At 38.6% G+C, this 20,193-nt stretch overlaps 1 protein-coding gene across 1 annotated transcript in view; it reads right to left on the reverse strand.

The window, feature by feature from the left end:
* Positions 1–6,188: 6,188 nt before the first annotated feature.
* Positions 6,189–20,193, reverse strand: part of LOC135305516 (basic proline-rich protein-like) — a 43,884-nt gene continuing 29,879 nt past the window's right edge. The window contains exons 5-8 of the mRNA XM_064429277.1: positions 15,900–19,943; positions 8,792–13,424; positions 7,164–7,308; positions 6,189–6,764 (exon numbers count right to left, since the gene is read on the reverse strand). Coding sequence (XP_064285347.1) covers positions 19,676–19,943 — 268 coding nt within the window. The 3' untranslated portion in view covers positions 6,189–6,764; positions 7,164–7,308; positions 8,792–13,424; positions 15,900–19,675. The remainder of the gene's footprint in view (positions 6,765–7,163; positions 7,309–8,791; positions 13,425–15,899; positions 19,944–20,193) is intronic.

The raw sequence follows: 20,193 nt of genomic DNA on the forward strand, positions 1-20,193 counted from the left end.
ATTGCAAAAGTCTTTTATTTTTTTAGGTCAAAGATACATTATCCATGTTAAGTAATTATTTGTATGATTCTGAGAGGCACTTTGCAGTTCCCAGTAACAGGAGCATGAACTGTGATAATAATTTAGTTATTAATGCATAACTAAATAAAATGAAATTTTCTGGAGATATTTTGTAATGGTCTCAAGATAAGAAAGACCTTTAACATGAAAATGTGTTTTGACATACAACTGAAAGCAGGGAGTCTAACAATGAAAATTTCCCAGATTTTCTGGAAGAGGTGAGGAATTGACCAAATCCTGGCCACCTCTAACCACAGCTGCACCTAGCTCAGGCTAGTGCAAGAAATGTGTTCATACAGATCCTTCCTCCAGCAACTCTCAAACCTTTGTGGAGGATTATTATCCTGCTCATATAGACTGTGAAACTGCAGCACACAGAAGTGACAGCTCAAGGTCATTTAAAAGTCAGGAGAGTTTGGAAGAGAACTCAGATTTCTCAATCCCTGCCCAGCACTCTGCCCACTGGGCTCCAATGTCTGATAAAGCTCCTCTTCCAAACTGGACAAAATTTAACAATTTTGAGGAGTTTCAATTCATAACACTGTTGCTTTTAATAATTTTATTTACTGGGAAAATAGACTTGCCTAATTATGAGGCTCAAGTGCCAGGGAATCCTAGGCCAGCTGCAGTCTCCATTCCTGTTATCCTTGCAGACCAAATCTAGAGACAGGAGAGCAAACTGGATTATATCTAGATGGGCTCTTATGCATTGACACCATCTGACCATGTTTTAGATTAAAATGAGCCTTAGAGTGGAATAAATAATATTCATCATTCTGACAATTAATTGAAATGAAATCTTAGACTCTGAATCCCAAGGAATTTCCTCTGGCATGCTGTCAAAGTGCTGGATAAAGTCTTTTAAGCTTATGCTGACCACTTTAGTATGTCACCTAAAATAACTGCAAATGGGTTCAGGCACAGCCTGTCCAGTAGAACCCAGGCCCAAGTGATTACTTACCCAAAATGTGGAGGAGTACATCTGGCAGCCCAGCTGGTCACTGTCCTGACAGATTTATTGGAGAAGTAAATGCAGGAGGCATGGCTCAGTCTGATCTTTAAACTCTCTGTCTTCTGATGCTTAAGGAACTCTTAGCTTTTCAAGTATTTTATAGAATATTTAAACCAAATATCTAAGACCTAAAGACATCTCAGTTGTTTTGGGTGTTCTGTTACACTGCTCAAGTGAGACCAGAAAGCTTGTTAGAGCACTTCAATGGAAACACAGACATTTCCACTAACAATTGCTCTTATAAACTCAAAAAAAATCAGACAGATTTCAGAAAAGGCAGAATAAAGAGACTAAAGCAACTCACAGAATTTCCTCTGGATGTCTCAAGTTAATTGCAAATCCTGTGGCCTGGTATTTTAATTTCCGTAGTCACGATTAAAGGCAAAGTGATTTTGATGTCATGTAAAGAGGGATGAAACAAATATCCCTTATGAAATTAAGAGTCTCCTTTTCAAGTTGTGTCATATTTTTGCAGGCAACATGCCTTACTGCCTAATGAAAGCCAAAACCTGACTGTACTGCAGGAAGAGTCCCACATACTGCAGCCACGTAGATGTGCTGTTTGACTCCAATGACACACAAAAATATAAATATATTCAAGTTATTATTGTCTATTTTATAGACTTATGAACTACAAATAAAAATAGAGACTCATATCCTAGTGTGTTCCAAGAAAGGATCTTCATCTGATCTTTGTTTTCACAGCTCTCATCCCAACAATCAGCTGTGAAAACTTGCATAAGTCCTCTCAATATGACTGAAGCTGCTCCTTTGTTAAACAGTTAAACAAATTAAACCTAGGGACAGAGATTCCTATTCAGGAAAATAGTGAAGAACTTAATGAAAATTAAACATATCTTAACATTACTTTGTAAATCAAATCTTACTTAAGCAGTTGACACTTCCAAAAAAGACTGTCATGAGGTGACCCCAATGCAAAGGCATATTAATATCAGGAGGCATCAGCAGGATTATCATTCCAAAATTTTGTAGGTATGACATCTGGAAAAAGTATTTCTGTTCAATGTTAGTTTGACTGTGTGCACAAAAATTTCAGACCAGTAGCATTTAAAATGTATAAAGGAAAATGTATTCTTAATGTTAAATAATCAAGACAGAATACAATAAAAAGTTTTTTCATGAAACTGTGCAATAAATCATTAGGTTTTGGATTAGTTTATGTATATGCTTGTCACATCTTATTAGATGTTTTTACTAGATCTGTTTTATTATTAGATCTGTTAGTAGGTCAGTCCTTTGTTATATGTTGCAGTGTCTGTTTAGAACCTCACCCATAGCTGTCATTGCAACAAAAATATAGCATCAGTACAGCACTGTATTATCCATCTGCAATACTATCACAAATATGAATACAGATTTATCTATGGTCCATGGCTCAATATTTTTGATGTATTAATTTGTTTCACAGTTCTACTGTTACTTTTCTCATCTATTAAGGCAGGCAAGAATGTTTCATAATATTAAAAAAACCCCAAACATTTAGCTGGAAGACTTTTCTGGAGAACAAAACCTCTGTCTTATTTTCTCTTCTCTGGTAATTTTCTATTATTGGAAGAACAAGAAGGAAACTTAATACCCATTTTAATCTATTTTCCCTGGCAACACAAAGTAAGAAATAGGCACAGCATGAACAATATGTTACCTGTGTTCTGTCAATTTGTGCTGTCTGTGGAGAGTAGGCTGGCACACAAAATTTGAAATGATTATTGCATTCCTCTTCTGAACAGATTCCTATCCCCCTCCAGCAGGGAACTTGGGTGAGACCTGGCTGGGGCTCTAATTTCCCTGGGTGCCCAGAAAGGTCTGAAGCCTACACTTTTCAAGAGAAAGGGGGAGAGAGGCTCTGAGAGGGGCCTCGACACACACTGTCTGCAGCTGCAGAGCTGAGGGTCAACCCACATCCCACATCCTGGGAGCAGCAGCAGGAACAGATTCCTCATTCCACACCAAGGTTGGAGGAAATGTGTTCCTGAACAAGGCTGGTTTGGGCATGTAGGATGGAGAACAGACCTGCTCCTGAATCCTAGTTGGACAAGTATGCATAGAGAAGCTTCACCTCAGTGGATATGGTGGGTGGGCTTTCTTATTGAGCTGAAGAAATAGGGCAAGATTTTGCCTGGGATTATTTATTTTCTTGCAGAATACATAATCTGCCCTATCAGTTAGATGGAATTATTACCCACTCACAGCAACCTTTACAGCTAGAATGGTATTACTCATTCTCCTTAACAGAAACCTAGCACTGTGGTTTTGGTGGCACACTGAAAACTTATTTTGATCTTTGTTGTGTTTCAGATGGCAATGCATTGTCTCCTTCCTGATCTTGGATTACAGTCCATACTGAAAAAAAAAAATTAAAAGTTTAAGTAGATTTATTTGTAAATGCTGGTTGTGGCCTTCCCATAATGAGTCAGCTTTTTCCCTACAAGTCATGCTAAGTACTGGTTAGCAAATTATCTATTTTCCCTTGCAAACATTGCATTCTTTACGAGAATAAAATATTGCTTTTTAAACAGGAGTGGATGTTATCACTTCCAACGTGCTTATATGCACTTCCTGTGCTGAGATCCAGCCCAGCAATAACAATACCACAATTACCAGAATGTATAATCTATAATGTGTCCCTGTGTAAATCAAGCCCCCGCTGAGCAGTCGCACACATCCTGCAGGATACCACTGCCATCCTCAATTGCTTCCGCTGAGCGCCTGCATCTGCAGGAGGAGTTCTGAGCCAGCCCAACTCCAACACTGCAAGTCACCTCCTCCCAGGGTGATTCAGGCACAGAGCTCAAGCAGGTTTTGTTCATGATTGCTTACATAGGAATTCAGAAAATCAGGCTTAGGGGAAAAACAGTTTTGATATTTTAAAAATACTTATGGGATTTCCAGTAAAAGCAGAAAATTGTTGCAAATACTGCAAGAGAGAGTGTTCAGGATTTCAACTCAGTTGTTAAACTACTAAAATAAAGCATACCTGGGGTTTCCACACCGTGGAGACTTAGATGTATGATCTTAGATACTCTGTCTTTCATTCCCTTCAGAATAGAGCATCATTTTTAGTCTGTGCAAAATATCTGAAAAGTAAATATTTTTGAAAGAATTTTCCAAAGTCAAAGAAAAAGCAAAGTCCAAACTAAACCAGAAATATGTCAATTTAATTGCAAGACACATTGCAGCCATACACCCAGAACACTCTTACAGGCATACTCTGACAATGTCAGTGTCATGATTCAGTTAGTTCAAACTAACTCAACAGATTTACTCAGAAATTAAATCTACTTGACCTGTTCATGACTTTATATTTTTACTTAGTTCTGAGGTTAGATACTGACTTTTTCAAACAGATGTTGAAACCAATACAAAGTTTCAAAATACTTGTGAACCATGTAAACTTGGTAAATAACTTTTACATATAAATTATAGATATGATCCTTGAAAACAAAATAGGTGGCTATTGGGTTATTTGACAACTTTTAGAATTGGACTCAATAAGCTTCTAACTCTCATTCTACTTTGTAACTGGGGGACAAATCATCTTCCCTAGGTATACATAATTTCCACTGAGTCTCTTACTAGCCAGAAGAATTTTAGTATGTTTTAAAATAATAATGTAGCAATTTAGAGGAAACATTATGCAAACCCTGTTATTTTTCTCTTTCTGATACAGGCCTACCAAAGAGAGATTCTAGCTGGAGGCAAGTCAATGCACTACTTGTCTGAATAGTATTTTAAGGTATTCCTTTTTCTTCCTGCTTTTGGTACAAAAATATGTAATGAACAAATGATTCAAACTTCATTTGTCCACTGCAGAAGCTGACAGGGAGTATTTCTTGTGCTAGCACAAATACCTGGATTGCAGAGGCCACTGAGGGGTGCAAGAAGCACCATGTGGCCAAGGGGAGCTGAAGAACTGACACATACCTTCTCAGGGGCATGGGCAAGTCCTGCTGCACTTCAGCTCTTCTGGGACATACAGAAGTCATCCAGATCCCTACAAACAACTTTTTCTTGGAAGTTTTATTGTCTTTTCTGTACTGGACACGTGATATCTTCCACTCCCTGTTACTGCCTTGCACCTTCTCTAGTCTGATCTTTTCTAGAAAGATGCTTGGACACTTGAGCATCAGTGCAGGTCCCTCTGTAAGCACTTGACACCCTTTGGAATTAACAGTCAGCTGTAGATTAGCATAGGACAGGGAGCCTGGCTATTCCTGGCTCTAGGAAAAACTCAGGAAATTTGGGTCTGATGTGCCATAGCCACTCTAGGGTAAGTAGAAGCTGTCTTGGCTGAAGTTGTGGATGAACTTTTCTACTTGTCAGGATTCAGGTTGATTCCTGCTGAAATGATCAGATAAAAACATAAGACACGTGCCAGTGTTGGCACAGGTAATCCTGCTAGGAAATACACAGCTCTTCATCAGCCTGTCTGCTAAACCCTGAGCTGCCTCTTCATTTTTGTACAGGATTTGGATAATCACAGGCTTGTGGATGCTGCTCTTGCTCAGCAGACAGGCCCACCTTCGCTCACACAAGTGGTTTAAAAAAAGAGCTTGCAAACCTGTGATATTTGGCTTATGAAATAATAATTGATTCTTTAATGATGCAGCTCCTTTAGTCAGTTACAAAAAGCAGACAGAATTATCAAATTACTTTTGCCGTATTTGTTGCAAACTTCTTAGCTGTGGCACCACCTTGTGGACATTGCTAAGTGAGAACTCGACTGGTGGCAACAACAGCAAGTAAATCAGGCATTTTGGAAAAACAGCTGTGGTCACAACATGGTTTGCTAAAGGAGAGTGAAATAACCACATTTTAAAAACTATTCCTCAAAATCCCCCTAAGAAATAAAATGTAGAATAAATACCATCATTAGTGTGCTCAGTTGTCTTTGCAGCTTTTACCAACTCCTGCCTGCCAGCCAAGAGGAGAGGCAGCCTTCAGGATTACTTTTGTTCCTTCTCAATTGACTAAACAGCAGCATCCACACCCCAGTTCTGTTCTTGCTGTACATGCAGACATGACTTTTACACCTATCCCAAGCAACAAGACTTGCAAAGTTAAAATCATAACACTGAATGCTTGGAGAAAACCTTGGGTCCCACTCCATAAATGTAAACTCAACAGTGAGACTGGTGTCCAAGCTAAGCCAAAAGGAAAACAATCTCTGACAGAGATAAACTGGGGCATCTTTTAAATGCTTGCTGAAACACAAGACAAACAAAAATAAATTTAAATTCCACTCTCTTGGCCATTTGATTCTCAGAACCTTTTGCAGCTGAGGTAACAGGGGTTCCTGTTATGAACTCTCTTATCAGCCACAGGCAAAGCAGGAAAGCACAGGGGAGCCAGGATTTCTAACACAAGATCTCCAAGTTGAGTGCAGCACACATTCTCTCTGGGTGTGTCTGAGTAAACTTGGGGAGCATGAAATAAAACACTCAATTGCACTTTCTATTTCTCTCTCTTCAATAGCATACAACCTGCTCTTGCAGTAGCATAAAGTGCAGGAGGAGATGAAGACTTGGAGCAATGTCAGACTTGCTAAAATGAAATACTGAGCACTGCAGCCAGGGAAGCCAACTCATGCCCAGTGGAGCTCATCCCTCACTCTGGAACAGACACTACTCTTGCTGCAGCTGGTGTCCTTCCTCTGCAAACAGCAGCATTGCACCTGTTTTAGGAAAGAACAGAGAGTAAAATGTCATCTTTTTTTTCCTTTATTATAAAATTAAAATACCTTTTAAAATACAACAATGACAGAACTACATTTACAATTCAGATATTTAAAAATGTTTTTTAGAAATGCATTTTTATTTTCTCTGTTCTTCATCTCAAAAAGATGAAAGAGTTTATGCTGCTAATTTTTTTTCCTTTGGCATATTCACACAGTAAGCATTAAAGTTATTTTATTTTTTGTGCTTGGAAATTCCTTAGTATAAGTGCAGGGTTTTGAAAATAATATAGGACTTTCAAACTGTTAGTGATTATTCTCAGAGATCAACTATTGCTTTCAATTCAACTTAAATATTTGTTGTGGAAAAAAATCAGGCATTGGCTACCCCTTACTCACACTGAGTGCAGAGATTCTCTTTCTCCTTAGGCACCATTAATGTAATTTTGTTCCCCATTGCAATTAGTTGCATAGTGCATCCTCATTAATGGCTCTGGATATATCTGCATGGAAGTTTTTATCCACAAAATTGCAGCAGCAGTTACTGTAAACATGGGGTGAGTGACACAGAAAAGACTGAACCGAGTGTATTCTTATACAGAACTCAGTTTAAAAAAATCTTATTTCTTTTTTTTTTTTTTGAGCATGTGAAAATGTCATACTTGTGTCCAGCACATTCAGCTTATTTGCTTTCAGAGAAGAAGCTAATAAACTGTGAGGCAAAAATAACCTTAAATCTCCAAAATGGTACTTTTTCCACAGACTTGGAACTCCCTTGAATATTTTAATTATCTCTTTCCTAAAAGCCAACAAAGTAGCATGGCACTAGATTAAAATAATTATCTTTGCATTTCTGCTAGAACTGATTTCTTGCTGAATTAGCATATCAACTCCAAAACCAATTTCCACAGCATCAGTGACCTTATGCCACTTTATGTATTACAGCAGCAAGAGAGAAATTATTTCAGAGGGCTGTAACAGTTTAAAATTATTCAGTATAAATCCACTTACTGAACTGGCACATGCTGGAAAGAAAGCCCTGAAATTATGTTGCTAATCTGTATGGCCTAAAGTCAGAGTTCTGCATTTTTAAAGGCTGCACCGCCTGACACAGAGCTGTGGTGGGTATTATCAGAAAATGGGATGGAACAGGCAGAAATCTGCTCAGGCTGGAAAATCCCAGGGGAGAGAGAATGAAGCAGCAGCACCCCCAGGATGAGATCATGGGGGACACAGCCCTCTGTGGGAACAAAGGGAGGAGTGGAGAAAGGGCCCAAACCCTACACAGGAACTTTTCAGGGGGTGCTTTAATAAGAGGAGAATTTTCCAGGTGAAATTCAGTAAGTCAGAAAAAAGGATGGATAAACCCAGACTCTTCAATCCCAAATGCAGAGCCAGTTTAGTCTACATAAAAACTAAGTGCACAGCTCTCTAGCAATCAAAAGACAAGGTAATGTTATTATGTTATTTAATACTTTTTACAGGGAATGAAGGTTGCATAAGCCTCTACGCTTATTAGACATTAGATTTAATTTCCTGTATTACTGAGAAATGGGTGGCTTGGAGCTCAGCCAGGCTTGGATAGATATAATAGGTTACACATTTATAAAAGGAAACCAGTACAAGTAGGAACTGCTGCTAGAGGTGTCAATTTAAAGTAATACTCTCCCCCCAAAAGCCCCATCCCACACAGGACAGAGGAGACTGACTCAGAGATGTGCTGTAAAAGCATTAAGGCAGGGGAAAGTGGTGCAGAGAAATTGGTTGCTGAACCAATGACTAAGTACATTTGACCTTCATGTGCTATTTTCTTCTGAAGTCTTAATTTTGTGGTTTCACAATGGGCTCATCCCCAGGAAATCTGATGTCCTCTAATAATTATCACAGGTGTCATTTATACATTTATGCCTTGGTCTGTCAGACCCAATGTAACTCCATATATTAATAACAAAGAAACAGGTTATTTACTTATTGTTTCACTTGCTGAAGTGCAAAACCAAAATAAAATGTTTTATAATCTTTATTACCTAATTACTTGTTCAATGTTGCTCAATTTCTTGTTTTTCAGTGTGCTTTCATTTTTCCTTAAGAGGCAACAAAAAAGACAAAGACTTTTCAAAAGAAGAAGGACCTGGGAATTCTCAATACTGCAAGTTAGCTCCTTTTCATAAAGAGAAACCACAGGTAAATTTTTCTACCACTATGCAGATGATTAAAAAAAATTATCTTTGCCTTTCAACATAAATCTTGTTTCAACATAAATATTTTTAAACTATGAAAGCCTTTTTTGAATTTCATCTTCTTTATTATTTTGAAGGTACTGTAAGAACAGCTACAAACTAAGTGCCATAGAATATGCAATGTAATGATGTATTTTGATTTTACCTTGATCAAATTAAGATATTTTCAACTCCTTGAGACATAGTATGTGCTTATTACTGAAGTAATATGTCAAAGTAGATTGTAATTTTTTAATATCAAGGAAAAAAAGTGTGGAACAAACAAGCAAATAAATTCTGCACTGTAAAGCACCAAGTATTAATTTCTAGAGTAAAATATATGTTAAGATTGTACAGAGCAAGATTAAACTAAAATAAACATGTTCAGATAGAGAGAGGTTACCATCTGCAGTCCAGCTGAAGTGAGAGAACATTATGGGTATTCAGTGTCATTAAGACCCAAGTAATTTCTATTTTGTATTTTCAAGTGAAATATCACTCTGATGAGACATTCAGAGTACTTAGCAGCTCCCATTATGCCTTTTCTGGGCCTCAGCCATCTGGATGAATTTCTGGGGTCACAGCCTTTGCTCTCCTCAGGATTCCTCCACAGTTGAGTTGCAGCTAAAACACTGACAAGACACAAGCAAACTGCCTCAAATATTCCCAGTCTGGAAGCATCTCCAGAGATCACTCAGCCCAAGCCCAGCTCAGAGCTGGATCACCCAGGGCAGGGTGCTCGGGACCTTGCTCAGCTGAGTTTGGAGTTTCTTCAATGATGTCAACTTCAAAACCTCCCTGGGCAGCCACAGGACAGATGTTCCTCTTGTCCACCCTCATGGTCCTTTCCTGCCCTTCCTCCAGCATGTCCACGTCCTTCCTGCTGTGGGGAGCCCTGAACTGGGCACAGCACTCCCACTGGAGCCTCACCACTGCTGGGCAAAGGGCAATGATCACCTCCTTTGACTTCCTAGCACTGCTCTTCCTAATGCAGCCCAGGATGCTGCTGGGTCTCTCTGCCAATATAGATGTTTACAGATATAACAGAATTTTAAGGACATGATGAGTTATGTATTTCCAGGGTCTGCTCTATATCAAGGAAATACAAACTATATAATTTTGCTAATACATGTTTTATGTCAGTATCAGGGATTGTATTTATGTTCTCATTACATGATTTCCTAAATAACTGGCCCATTAAAACCATTGTTTGGGATGATTACACAGTGCTTTGCAAAAACATCTGTGCACAGATTTCTAAAGGTAACTGAAAATCTCTAAATGCAGACCAGGGTATGCTCACAGGAATACAGGCACCTTGGAAACTGCAATTCCAGAAGACAGGAATTCTCAATTTCATTGTGTTGTTAGTGTTAAGATTTAAAGATAGCAGATTAATTAGTATTATAGTTTACTCAAAGATAACCTTTTGTAGCAGTAACATCCAGCTTATAAACTTCCACAGTTTCCAAAAGCACTCCACACTGTTTCAGAAGCCAAAAATCCAGTTCTCCCTAATGTATTCCTGAGAACCTTCCACTTCCTCTGCAGCTGCCACAGTGTAACTGTGGACAATACACTTATGTATTGACAATACACAAATTTTCTGTGGAAAAAGGTCCATAGACCTTCCAGTGGGTCCTCAGGCAGCCTAAAGCAATGAGATGGCCTATCAGATTTGTTTGTCTTGGCAAGGAAGACAGCAACCTTGTTCTTGAAAAATCTACATTTAGCTCCCCATCTATAAACAATTTTCATCAGTTCTTCCATCTGTAGTATAAGTCTTTGTTTGGCAAACAATTTGCAATGTTTCTTGTTATACATGTCAAATTGTTTCTGTTCTGCATGAGCTATAATGACTTAAAGGACCAAAGTTCCATGTGGTGGAAGGAGTTTGTTCCCTCTGAATCCAGGGATACCTTTACTGCCCTGGTTGGTCCATGATTTCTTTGCATTTCTTACAGTCTGTGACTGCAGAAAACAGGAATAAAACTCCTTCTCATTAGTGACATAGCAGTACATGAGCCAACACAGTCTAGCTAATGTCCTTTTACCTTCTGGAATAGTTTAAAGCAGGATGCAAAATATTCTTGCAAAAATATACAAAGTCCTTTCCATCCACTTTCCTGTAAAGCTATGCCAAAAGCCCTGGGAAAGCCTTTTGACTCCAGCCTACGTGCTCAAAAAAAATCTGGGAGACTGGCAAAAACCCACAATATAATTAGGACAATGCTGGGACTCAGATTAACATTATGGAAAGCAAACACCTTTCATACCACTCCCAGCTCTCACATATCCATGCTCAAGGGAGATTAAAATTCAGATGCTCATGAGCAGAGTAGCTCTTCCCAAAACAACACTAGATTGGCCCAGGTGGCCACAACCTGCACAATTTTTCATGGACTGACTTTCAAACTGCCTCATGGCTGCCTCAGTCTCAGAGATGTTGAATATCTTTCTCAGCTTTTTCCAATGCAGACCAGATGTTCTATTGTGATAATTCTCTCATGGGCCTTTTCCATTTTGACTCTCCATCAGCTAGGGATCCAAAGAGACATTACTTGAAAAACAGGAACCATAAAAGAGCCAGGAACTTATAAATTAAAACATAAACATTAATTTGTTTTCCAAAATACAGATGTCTTTTGTCAGTTCAAGCCTTGATCTCTCCACCAGTTAAAGGCAGCAGTTGTTCTGTGGAGGCATGCACTGGAAATTAGCCAATGGGCATTAACTTTTGGTTCTGATCGAACTGAGGAAAATTTGAAACAGAAACACAGAATTAAAAGCTGTGATAGCAATTATTGTCTGATAACATTTTAAAATGCTCATGGCAATACCAGAAGAAGTGTCCTGCCATAAGGAACTCTAAATTCCAGAACCTTTTTGGACGAGGCTCAGGAGAGATTTGGGGTGACCTTGGTGACAGCAGGGTCTGTCCTTCTCCTCTCCTGGCTGATACAGCACAGGGACCAGGATCCATCCCTGGGGAAGTGGATCCTCTGGAGGTGAATGGTGCAATGGGGTCACAGCACAGCTCAGGACAAAGGGACTGGGCTGGAGAGGAAGGGACACAAGACAGAGACAGCTTTAAAAGAACAATACATTACAAACACAAGTGCTCAAGGCTCAACTGCATAGATTTAATTTTGGATTGACATAACACATCAAGCCTTGTTTTCAAATGGCCACTGAAAATCTGTCTTTTCTAATGCTAAATCACTTGATATATCAGTATTATTACATCTCTTAACATTTTTATCTCAATAAAATTTTGAGAATATTTAAAATAGAAGAAAGGCTACAGGCAACCAAAAAAATCTATAAAAATGTGCATAATAAAGAGATAAGGACAAAAAATTACTTTCTTTTTTTAACATGACCTACATGTGAACTAATTTTTTATCTTTAAAAAGTAGCAATTCACAAGTCACACCTCTTCATTCCCTTTGAAATCAGTTTTATACACCTACACAATTCTTCTGACAGTGGATTACTGCAGGTTTACACTCAAACTTCGAGTTTCCAGTTCTGCTGTATCTTCTTGAAAAAAATCTATGAGAGATAAATACTACTCTGCAACTTTTAGCAAGGAACCCTCTGCATCTGAACATTTTATTGTACCTAAGCAAGGGAAGGTACAACAAATTGCTCTTCTTGATGTAATCAGTTCCCTTCCTTCTCATATGGGCATAAACAATTTATATTTATAAACTGGTAATTTATATGGTAATTTATAATACAATCCAATCCAAGAAGTATCACTGAATGATACCCTTTTCTTCTACTCCTTCAGCGACTTTGCTTTTACCAAGAATTACTTTTTCTAGAGCCTTCTGCTGAGAATAAGACAATAGTCTGTCCTTTACATCAAGACCTGTCCTTGTTCTGTACTACAATGCACTCACCTGGTGGAGCAGCCCTTATTCCCTCCCAACACTGCTGGAATAAATCCTTGCTTTCCAACACCCTTTCATGCCAAGGTTTACATCTTCATTTTCTTTTCCTAGGCTGCAGCTCCTCTAGACTTCACACCACACTAATATCTGTCTGTACTCCTCTTGCTGAACTGTTCATGCTTTAGTATTTAAGTGCAGGGAGTTCTAAGTAGCTGTTCCCACTTCATCTGCTCTTCCCTTGAGGGGTCAATCAGCATCTGCTGTTCCCTGTCTCCTGAGGAAGAAACAACTTCCACAGAAAGAAGCTGCAAAGATCCTTTCATGGCTTCACTTCACACTAAGAAAGATTTTGATTGCACATGCTGGTTCCAGCAGAATTTGCTCTCAGGGAAAAATTGTAGTCCTGTGTATTGTTAAAGTTTTAATATTCTCTTCCTTAAGGAGAAGACTGAGGTAACAGTTTAGAATACACATTTTTCTCAAAGGTTTTGCACTGGTTCAGACAATTCATCAAAGATGCCATTCATCAAAAATGTAGAATTCTGTTCCAAAAGAATATGAGAAGCAAAAGGAGTCAGATATTTCTGTGAATTTCTTAGTAATATACTGATAATGTGCATTTATAGTTGTACCTGTTAGCTTATTAAGAAAGGTGATTTTTTTCAGATCTGTATATGTTACAAATGAGCTGTTTATGAATTTTCCAGACTACAGAATAATGCAAATCTAATTATTTCAATTCAATATGAAAGAAAACAGTTATTTTAAACTTAGACTGTGAAGTGGCAGGTGTATACTCACTTCTAAGGGTAATTTTAAAATGTATTGCAACTGGTAAGTCTTAAAAGTGAAAATTCATCCAGACTACTATTGATAAGGACTAAGAAATTATTTCCTGGCTTTGCAGTGACCAAATTCTGAACTTCTGCCCCTGTTAATCCCCATGTAGGAAAAGCAACCCCTGTTGTGCTCCCATCAAAGGGGCTGCAGTGGCACCCTGTTCCCATGCCAGAATCTTCTTTACTCTCGGCATCCCTTCCAAATAAGCCGCTCCAACCAAACCTTCCCTGCATACACCACCTTCACAGAAAAAGAAGCGGCCACAGTTTCAGTGGGAGTTGTTTCAGCTGCAGGCACTTCTGCCAACCTTTCCCTAGATGTCGCCACATTTTATGGCTCCTTCATTACAGCCTCAATTACTACACGGAAAACTATCACGAAGGTTCCTACTTTCTTCGTGGAAGAAACAGAAAACTATCATAGAGCAACCCAATTTCTTCAGAGCAACAAAAAGACATTCTAATTATATGGACATATTATTCGATTTAACAGAATATATTTAATATAGCCTACCAAGGTCACACTGAAACCTGAAAATAGCTTTTATCACAGGTTTGTTTTCACACTCTTTTTACTTCCTACTAAGTGTGTTGACTCACTGAGTCTGGAGTTACTGACCTCATCCACTACTTTGTGCTGAAACAAACAATCTTCTGAAGGATTTTTCCAAAGTTTCCAGATTCAGTTTTCATGCATACTTTGCTATTCTTTCTCTCTTAACAATTTTTTTCAAAGGATGTCCTTCTGCCCTTTTACGATTTTGCCACTTAAAGACTCATTTGTACTATCCAAGTGCTACAGGACACTATTTTGGGAATTCAAGCCAGGATTCAGGCTTGTGTTTTAGCTGATTTGGACTTAAAACAGGGTTCTGAGGGCACCATCCTTGGTTCCACCCCAATGTTAATATCTCTCTGCAAGTCACAATTTCCTGTGGAAATAGTTTTGGAAAGCACATGCCGATTTCTACACATGAATGAAGTTTCCATATTTTCCAGAAATATGGAGACTCTCCAGTTTGTAGCAAAAACTACCAAAATATCTCCAGATTTTCTAAGTATTTCAGATTTCAGTTGTGCTGAAGTAGTCATTGATTGGTTGTCCACAAGATGGGGCTTCTACAACAGAGATCTTTATATCCAAATTTAAGATTCTGATGTAAAACCTATGAATGGCACCACAGTTGACAGAAACATACTTTGAAATTTTGGCACAGGAATGATCTTCACTGCATTCCTCATTTCTCATGCGAAAACAATAACTCCTCAGGAAATCAAAACAGCAGCAAGTGATTTTATCTTGTCCTTAACCCTTGCACTGTGCTGGTGTACAGCTTGTAAGCCAGAGGCAAAATGCTCCCCTGCAATCACCCTGTGTCTTGCAGAGATTCTGTGCAGTCCCCCACGTCTAAAGGAGTGTTTGTGGAACAGCACAAAGACCAAAACACCAAATGGCGTGTCTGTGGTTTTTGAGACATTTTCTAAGTCAATATGCAGCCTTCAGAATTTCTGAAGCAGCCTGCAAGCCCACTGCTAAGACGAGAATGCCTCCAAATAAAAGTTAAAGTAGCTCCACAGAGTGTGCAATTTTTGTAAACTCAGCTGAAAGAGGGAACAGTTTGCTGTCACAAAAACTAACTGTAGGCATGCACTTCACAATAAATGAAAAGAAAAATAATTTATTCTTAGACACAAAAATTTCTAAACCTTACAAACAATAAAAAAGAACAGACTTACAGTGCCTTCAGCTGCCTTGTTTCACTGTGGTGTTTGTTCAAACAGTATGTTCTGCTAAAAAAAAAAGGCCTTTCTCCTCTTTTGTCATATAAGTAAACAAGCATGATTTTAATGTCTTATAGGAATCTCCACACAACGAAATTCAGAACAGACTAAGGAATTGTACAATTACCTTCTTGTACTCCTTTTCATACTGTTAGAGGTCTAATTTATGATAATTTCTGTTTTCTGCATGATATAGTTGTTTCTAGAATTTTTTTTCAGGAAACACAGTAGTGTTTGAGCATGCAAAAGCAAATACTGGTACAAATTTCCAGCCTGTCCCTCCAAGAGGAGGCTGTACAAACACAGACTAATCAAAAAGCAAAACTAAATGTTAAGAAGAAACATTTCTGGCCAGAGGATAAAGTGAATTTCCCAAGGGCAGTCATTCACAATCACCTGATACTTCTAGTACAAAATCTTCAATGGTTCCTTCTCACATTCCTTCTGTTCAGTCTCCAGTAACTTGTCTGCTGCAATTCAGCCAGCTAAGCTGTCACAGACCAGAGCTTCAACAGGAAGTGCAAAATAGAACCCTTCAGAATAATCATCTGGAGAAGCATAAAATAAGAAAATCTGAGTAGGCAGGAATTACATGGAGATGGATAGGGAGTGACAGGAGCTACAAACTGCAGGCAACGGTGTGTTAGGAAAAGGAAGGACACTACATTTGATCAATGGCATTTTTGTACACACTAAATATATTCCTTTATTAAACACTGAGGTTTTAACTGGATCACTCTGTGCAGCTTGGGGTGCCATGCCTACTGGAAAAGTGACCAAAGAAGGAGGCTGCAGGACAGTGAAACATCTCAGAGCTTTACAAATCCCGATCCATAAGGAAAAACTGAAACAAAGCATTGTAACAGTTTTCAGATACATAAAATTGCTTTAACAATACAAACAGAATACATAATAAAGAGTCTGACTTACAGAAATATCAGGAAATTTTCTGAAACAGTAAGGGATTAGAACACAGTGCAATGTAGCAATCATTCAGTATCCAGAACAGTTTTCTGTCAAGGAATGACAAAGACATAGGTGATCTTGGACTTGGGCAGAGCTGTCTTTGTCAACCAGAGTTGACAGGTCACACTCCCTAGGTTCTCTCATGAGTTTATTCAAATGTCATTTTATCACTATTTTATTGCAGAAGACCTACAGTTACCTACAGGAAAAACCCAGAGATTTTAGGCTACAGGAAGAATGGTGAAAATGAGAAAAACAGGAAGAGTAGGGAGAAGGCGAACAAGAGGTGGTTTAAATTTTGCAGCAGAATGCATATTTAACTAGAACAATTAATACTTCAACTCTGTTTCAAGGAATTACAAACACTTTGGATACTGCCTTACTGTTGCAGAGAACTGGAGGAACAAGATGTCTAACAAACTGGCCTGGTGAACTGTGGATAGAGTTCACTCCTTTCAAATTCAGGAAATACTCGAACACAGCAAAAAGTGAAGCTCCAATTAATATTTAAAACATAGATATCTGTGTATTGCCTAATCACCACTTGTTGAAAGCCAGCCCAATACTTGTGTCCCAAAGCATGTCAGGACAGGCTGGATGTCACACATGCTGAATGTGACATGTCAGCATGTCACACTCTGCTCAAGCACACCAGCTTTCCTGCAGGAACTGTGAGTTCTTAGTACTCTGCTATTGGAAACATCCCCACACATCCTACTTACCCAATTTTTAAACTACTGACATATTTTCTTACTGGCATTTTCTGAGGATATAAGAATGAGAATCAAAATAACAGAGCAGTAAAGCATCTGCTGTAAATCACCTGAGAGAAACAAAACATCATAAACCAGCCAGGAACCTTTTGGGGTTATCTCCATATAATCTACTGCAACTAAAACCATTCCTGAAACATGTGACCTAATCTGCCTTTCAAAGCCTTCAGCAAATGAGATTCCCAGATAATCATTTTCACTGCCAAACTACATTTTCAGTTTGAAATAATTTCCTAATATCTACGTTAAATCTCCAAGTCCATCACCTCTTGCCCTAGACCAACTGAACATAAAGAAAAACGGATTCCTTCTCTCTGCAGAGAAACATTTTATATCTTTGAAAGATCATTACCATTTTTCCCAACACCCTCCTTTTCTTCAGACTAAACCACCCCAATTCTTTCAATCTTCCCCCTTAGATCATGTTTTATAGGTCTCTGATCATTCTTGAAGTTGAGACTATGGCAACATGTGGTACAAGGAGAAAAAAAATTATTCCTACACAAAATTCCCCAGGAAGCTGGGTGACAGAGGGTTTGTTTGAAGAGGTTACCTTTGTATGGTGACTGTCTGCTTTGTTGCTTGGGTGTTTTAGTCCCAAAATACATGTTCTTTCTGTTCTTTGTGGCTCACAGTGTAGGTGCCCAGAATAGGCAGGCATTACACTCCTGGCTGAAAAAACATTTTGGACCTGGGGAAAACTGTTATTATGGAAGGCAAGTTATTCTTGCCAGTCATGGAATACTTCCCCTCACCAAGATGGTATCTTTGGGATAAATTGATATAAGTGGGATATTTGTGATACCAGGATAATTTAGGCAGAAGTTTAAGTAATTTTTAGAAACATGAGTAAAATCCTGCATCACAAAGTACATTTCAGGGAAATATATTAGTTCCATAATTGCTTTCTAGTGCTGCATTCACTCTGTCTCAGAAAGCAATATGCAGTTGTAACATACACTGAGAAACATCTACAGTTCAGCTAAAATCAACAAAACTAAAAATAATCATGTGCATTTTAGAAGATGGCATGTTCTTTATAACCAGATAAATTAATTCCACCATCCTCATAATCAGATTCACATACATAATGGAAGAATGTAATTTACTTCCATTCTCCAGAGGTATACAAAGTCCTTTTTTTATTCCTTCCAGAAAAAGGTTTTAAAATTGCATTGTGTTCTATTCACCAACATTACCCGAGCAAACAGAGTTATCTCTGAACCTCTGGGTACCATGGCATGGAAAGACTGCACTCAGAAATAACTGGGCTTCTGTGCATGAATTGGGAAAACAATCCTATCCAGAAGAAAGATAAGACCTAATGAGAGATGATAAGTGCTGGGAAAATAAGCTTGATGGAAGAAAAGGAAGTGAAAAAACTTTTCCATGCTAAGGACAGAAAAGGTCTTTCAAAAACTTTTGTTAAGCAAGACATATTAAATATATCCAAAATGTTGTCCAACAATAACATGAACATGGATCACATAAAATGCTGTTATCAAAGGGTCTTTCATTTAAAAATTAGGCAATTTATGACGTCAATTTTGTAGAGGAACTCCTAACAAGAAGGACTTTTTATGTCCTCAGAGGATTTCAGATTTTTAACTCAAAAGGAAATGAATTTTTCAGTAAAACAGTTCTTCATCTCTGTCTATCTCGTATGAGCCTCAAGAATACACCAATACGTCACTTGCCTCCTCTCATATCAAAAACCTATAAAATAAAATATAAACTTCGTCTGCAGTTTAAAGCTCTTTTTCTTGAATTTCCATTCTGTTTTGAAAGATGGATTTCACTGAGAAGATGGTAGCTGCCAGAAGGTGGTGAGGACAGACCCATGTGTGACATTGTTGTATTGAAGTGTACCAGAACATGAATTCTGAACGCTGGCAAACTTCAGAACATAAACATTTCCACTCTGACAACAGATTACAGCCAACTGTTTAAATGTCTAGAGGTGAGAAAAAGTTTCATTGACTTGTGTGGCCAGTTCTGTATTGATATTAGTCTGACATAAATTTTGTATTTGCATGATCTTTTCCATCTGTAGTATTTGTGCAGCCCTAAGCCACAACATGAATCTTTCTTCCTCTATAGGAGCATTTTAAGGCCCTAGAAAATCCATTCTGACTATTACTTCTTCTCCAAACTAAGTAGAGGAAGTAAAAAACCAAAGAGAACTGAAGTTAAACTGCCCTGTGCTTCTGCTAAAACACAGAAACCATACTCATAAATCCCATCCTCTGAGGACCCATCCCTCTGCTTCCTTGTCCCCAACCTGCAAAAAGCGTGGTAGCAAAAGGAGCAGGCTCACAGCTACACCTTAGCATATGCAAGGATATTAAAAAACATTTGTGAACACTAAAATATTTCCATTTTCCATCTCCTGGACCTTTGTACAGCTTTTGAGCCAGCGGTGCAAAGCCACTATTAATGACCTATCTGACAAAACAGGAGTGAATGGCTGGCAAAAGCAGTGCCTTCAACCACCCCTACTTCCAAGAATCCAGGCATGACTGGTAGTAGCTCTTCCTCTTCCGAGCTCTCACAGGTGCAGTCTGTCTTGGTGCAAGGCCAAACATGAACCTCTGCTTCCTCTTCAGTCTCTGTGAGTCCACCATGAAAAGCAGGTCTCTTCTGGCACTTGAGAAGTCTGCATTTTTTCAAACATGACCAGATTCCAAGCATCCTGTACCTACTAAGGGAAAAGTTGTAACTGGGATTAGCAGCTATTCCTTCTTGTGATCGGCCTCAAGGTAAATAAATGCAACATCTCTACCATGAGATGCAGAGGAAATCCCACCTATGTCCTGACTGCATATCAGGATGGGGCCAGTTTGCACTCTGGTTTCCAAAGAAAGGCTATTTTGGCACATCAGCCAGCAGGGAGGCACCACAGTTTTCCATAGGACCTCCTCGCTGTGGAGGATCAAACTGTGATCACAGCC

The sequence above is a fragment of the Passer domesticus genome, chromosome 7 (assembly GCF_036417665.1).
Source record: "Passer domesticus isolate bPasDom1 chromosome 7, bPasDom1.hap1, whole genome shotgun sequence".
In the NCBI taxonomy this organism is placed as follows: Eukaryota; Metazoa; Chordata; class Aves; order Passeriformes; family Passeridae; genus Passer; species Passer domesticus.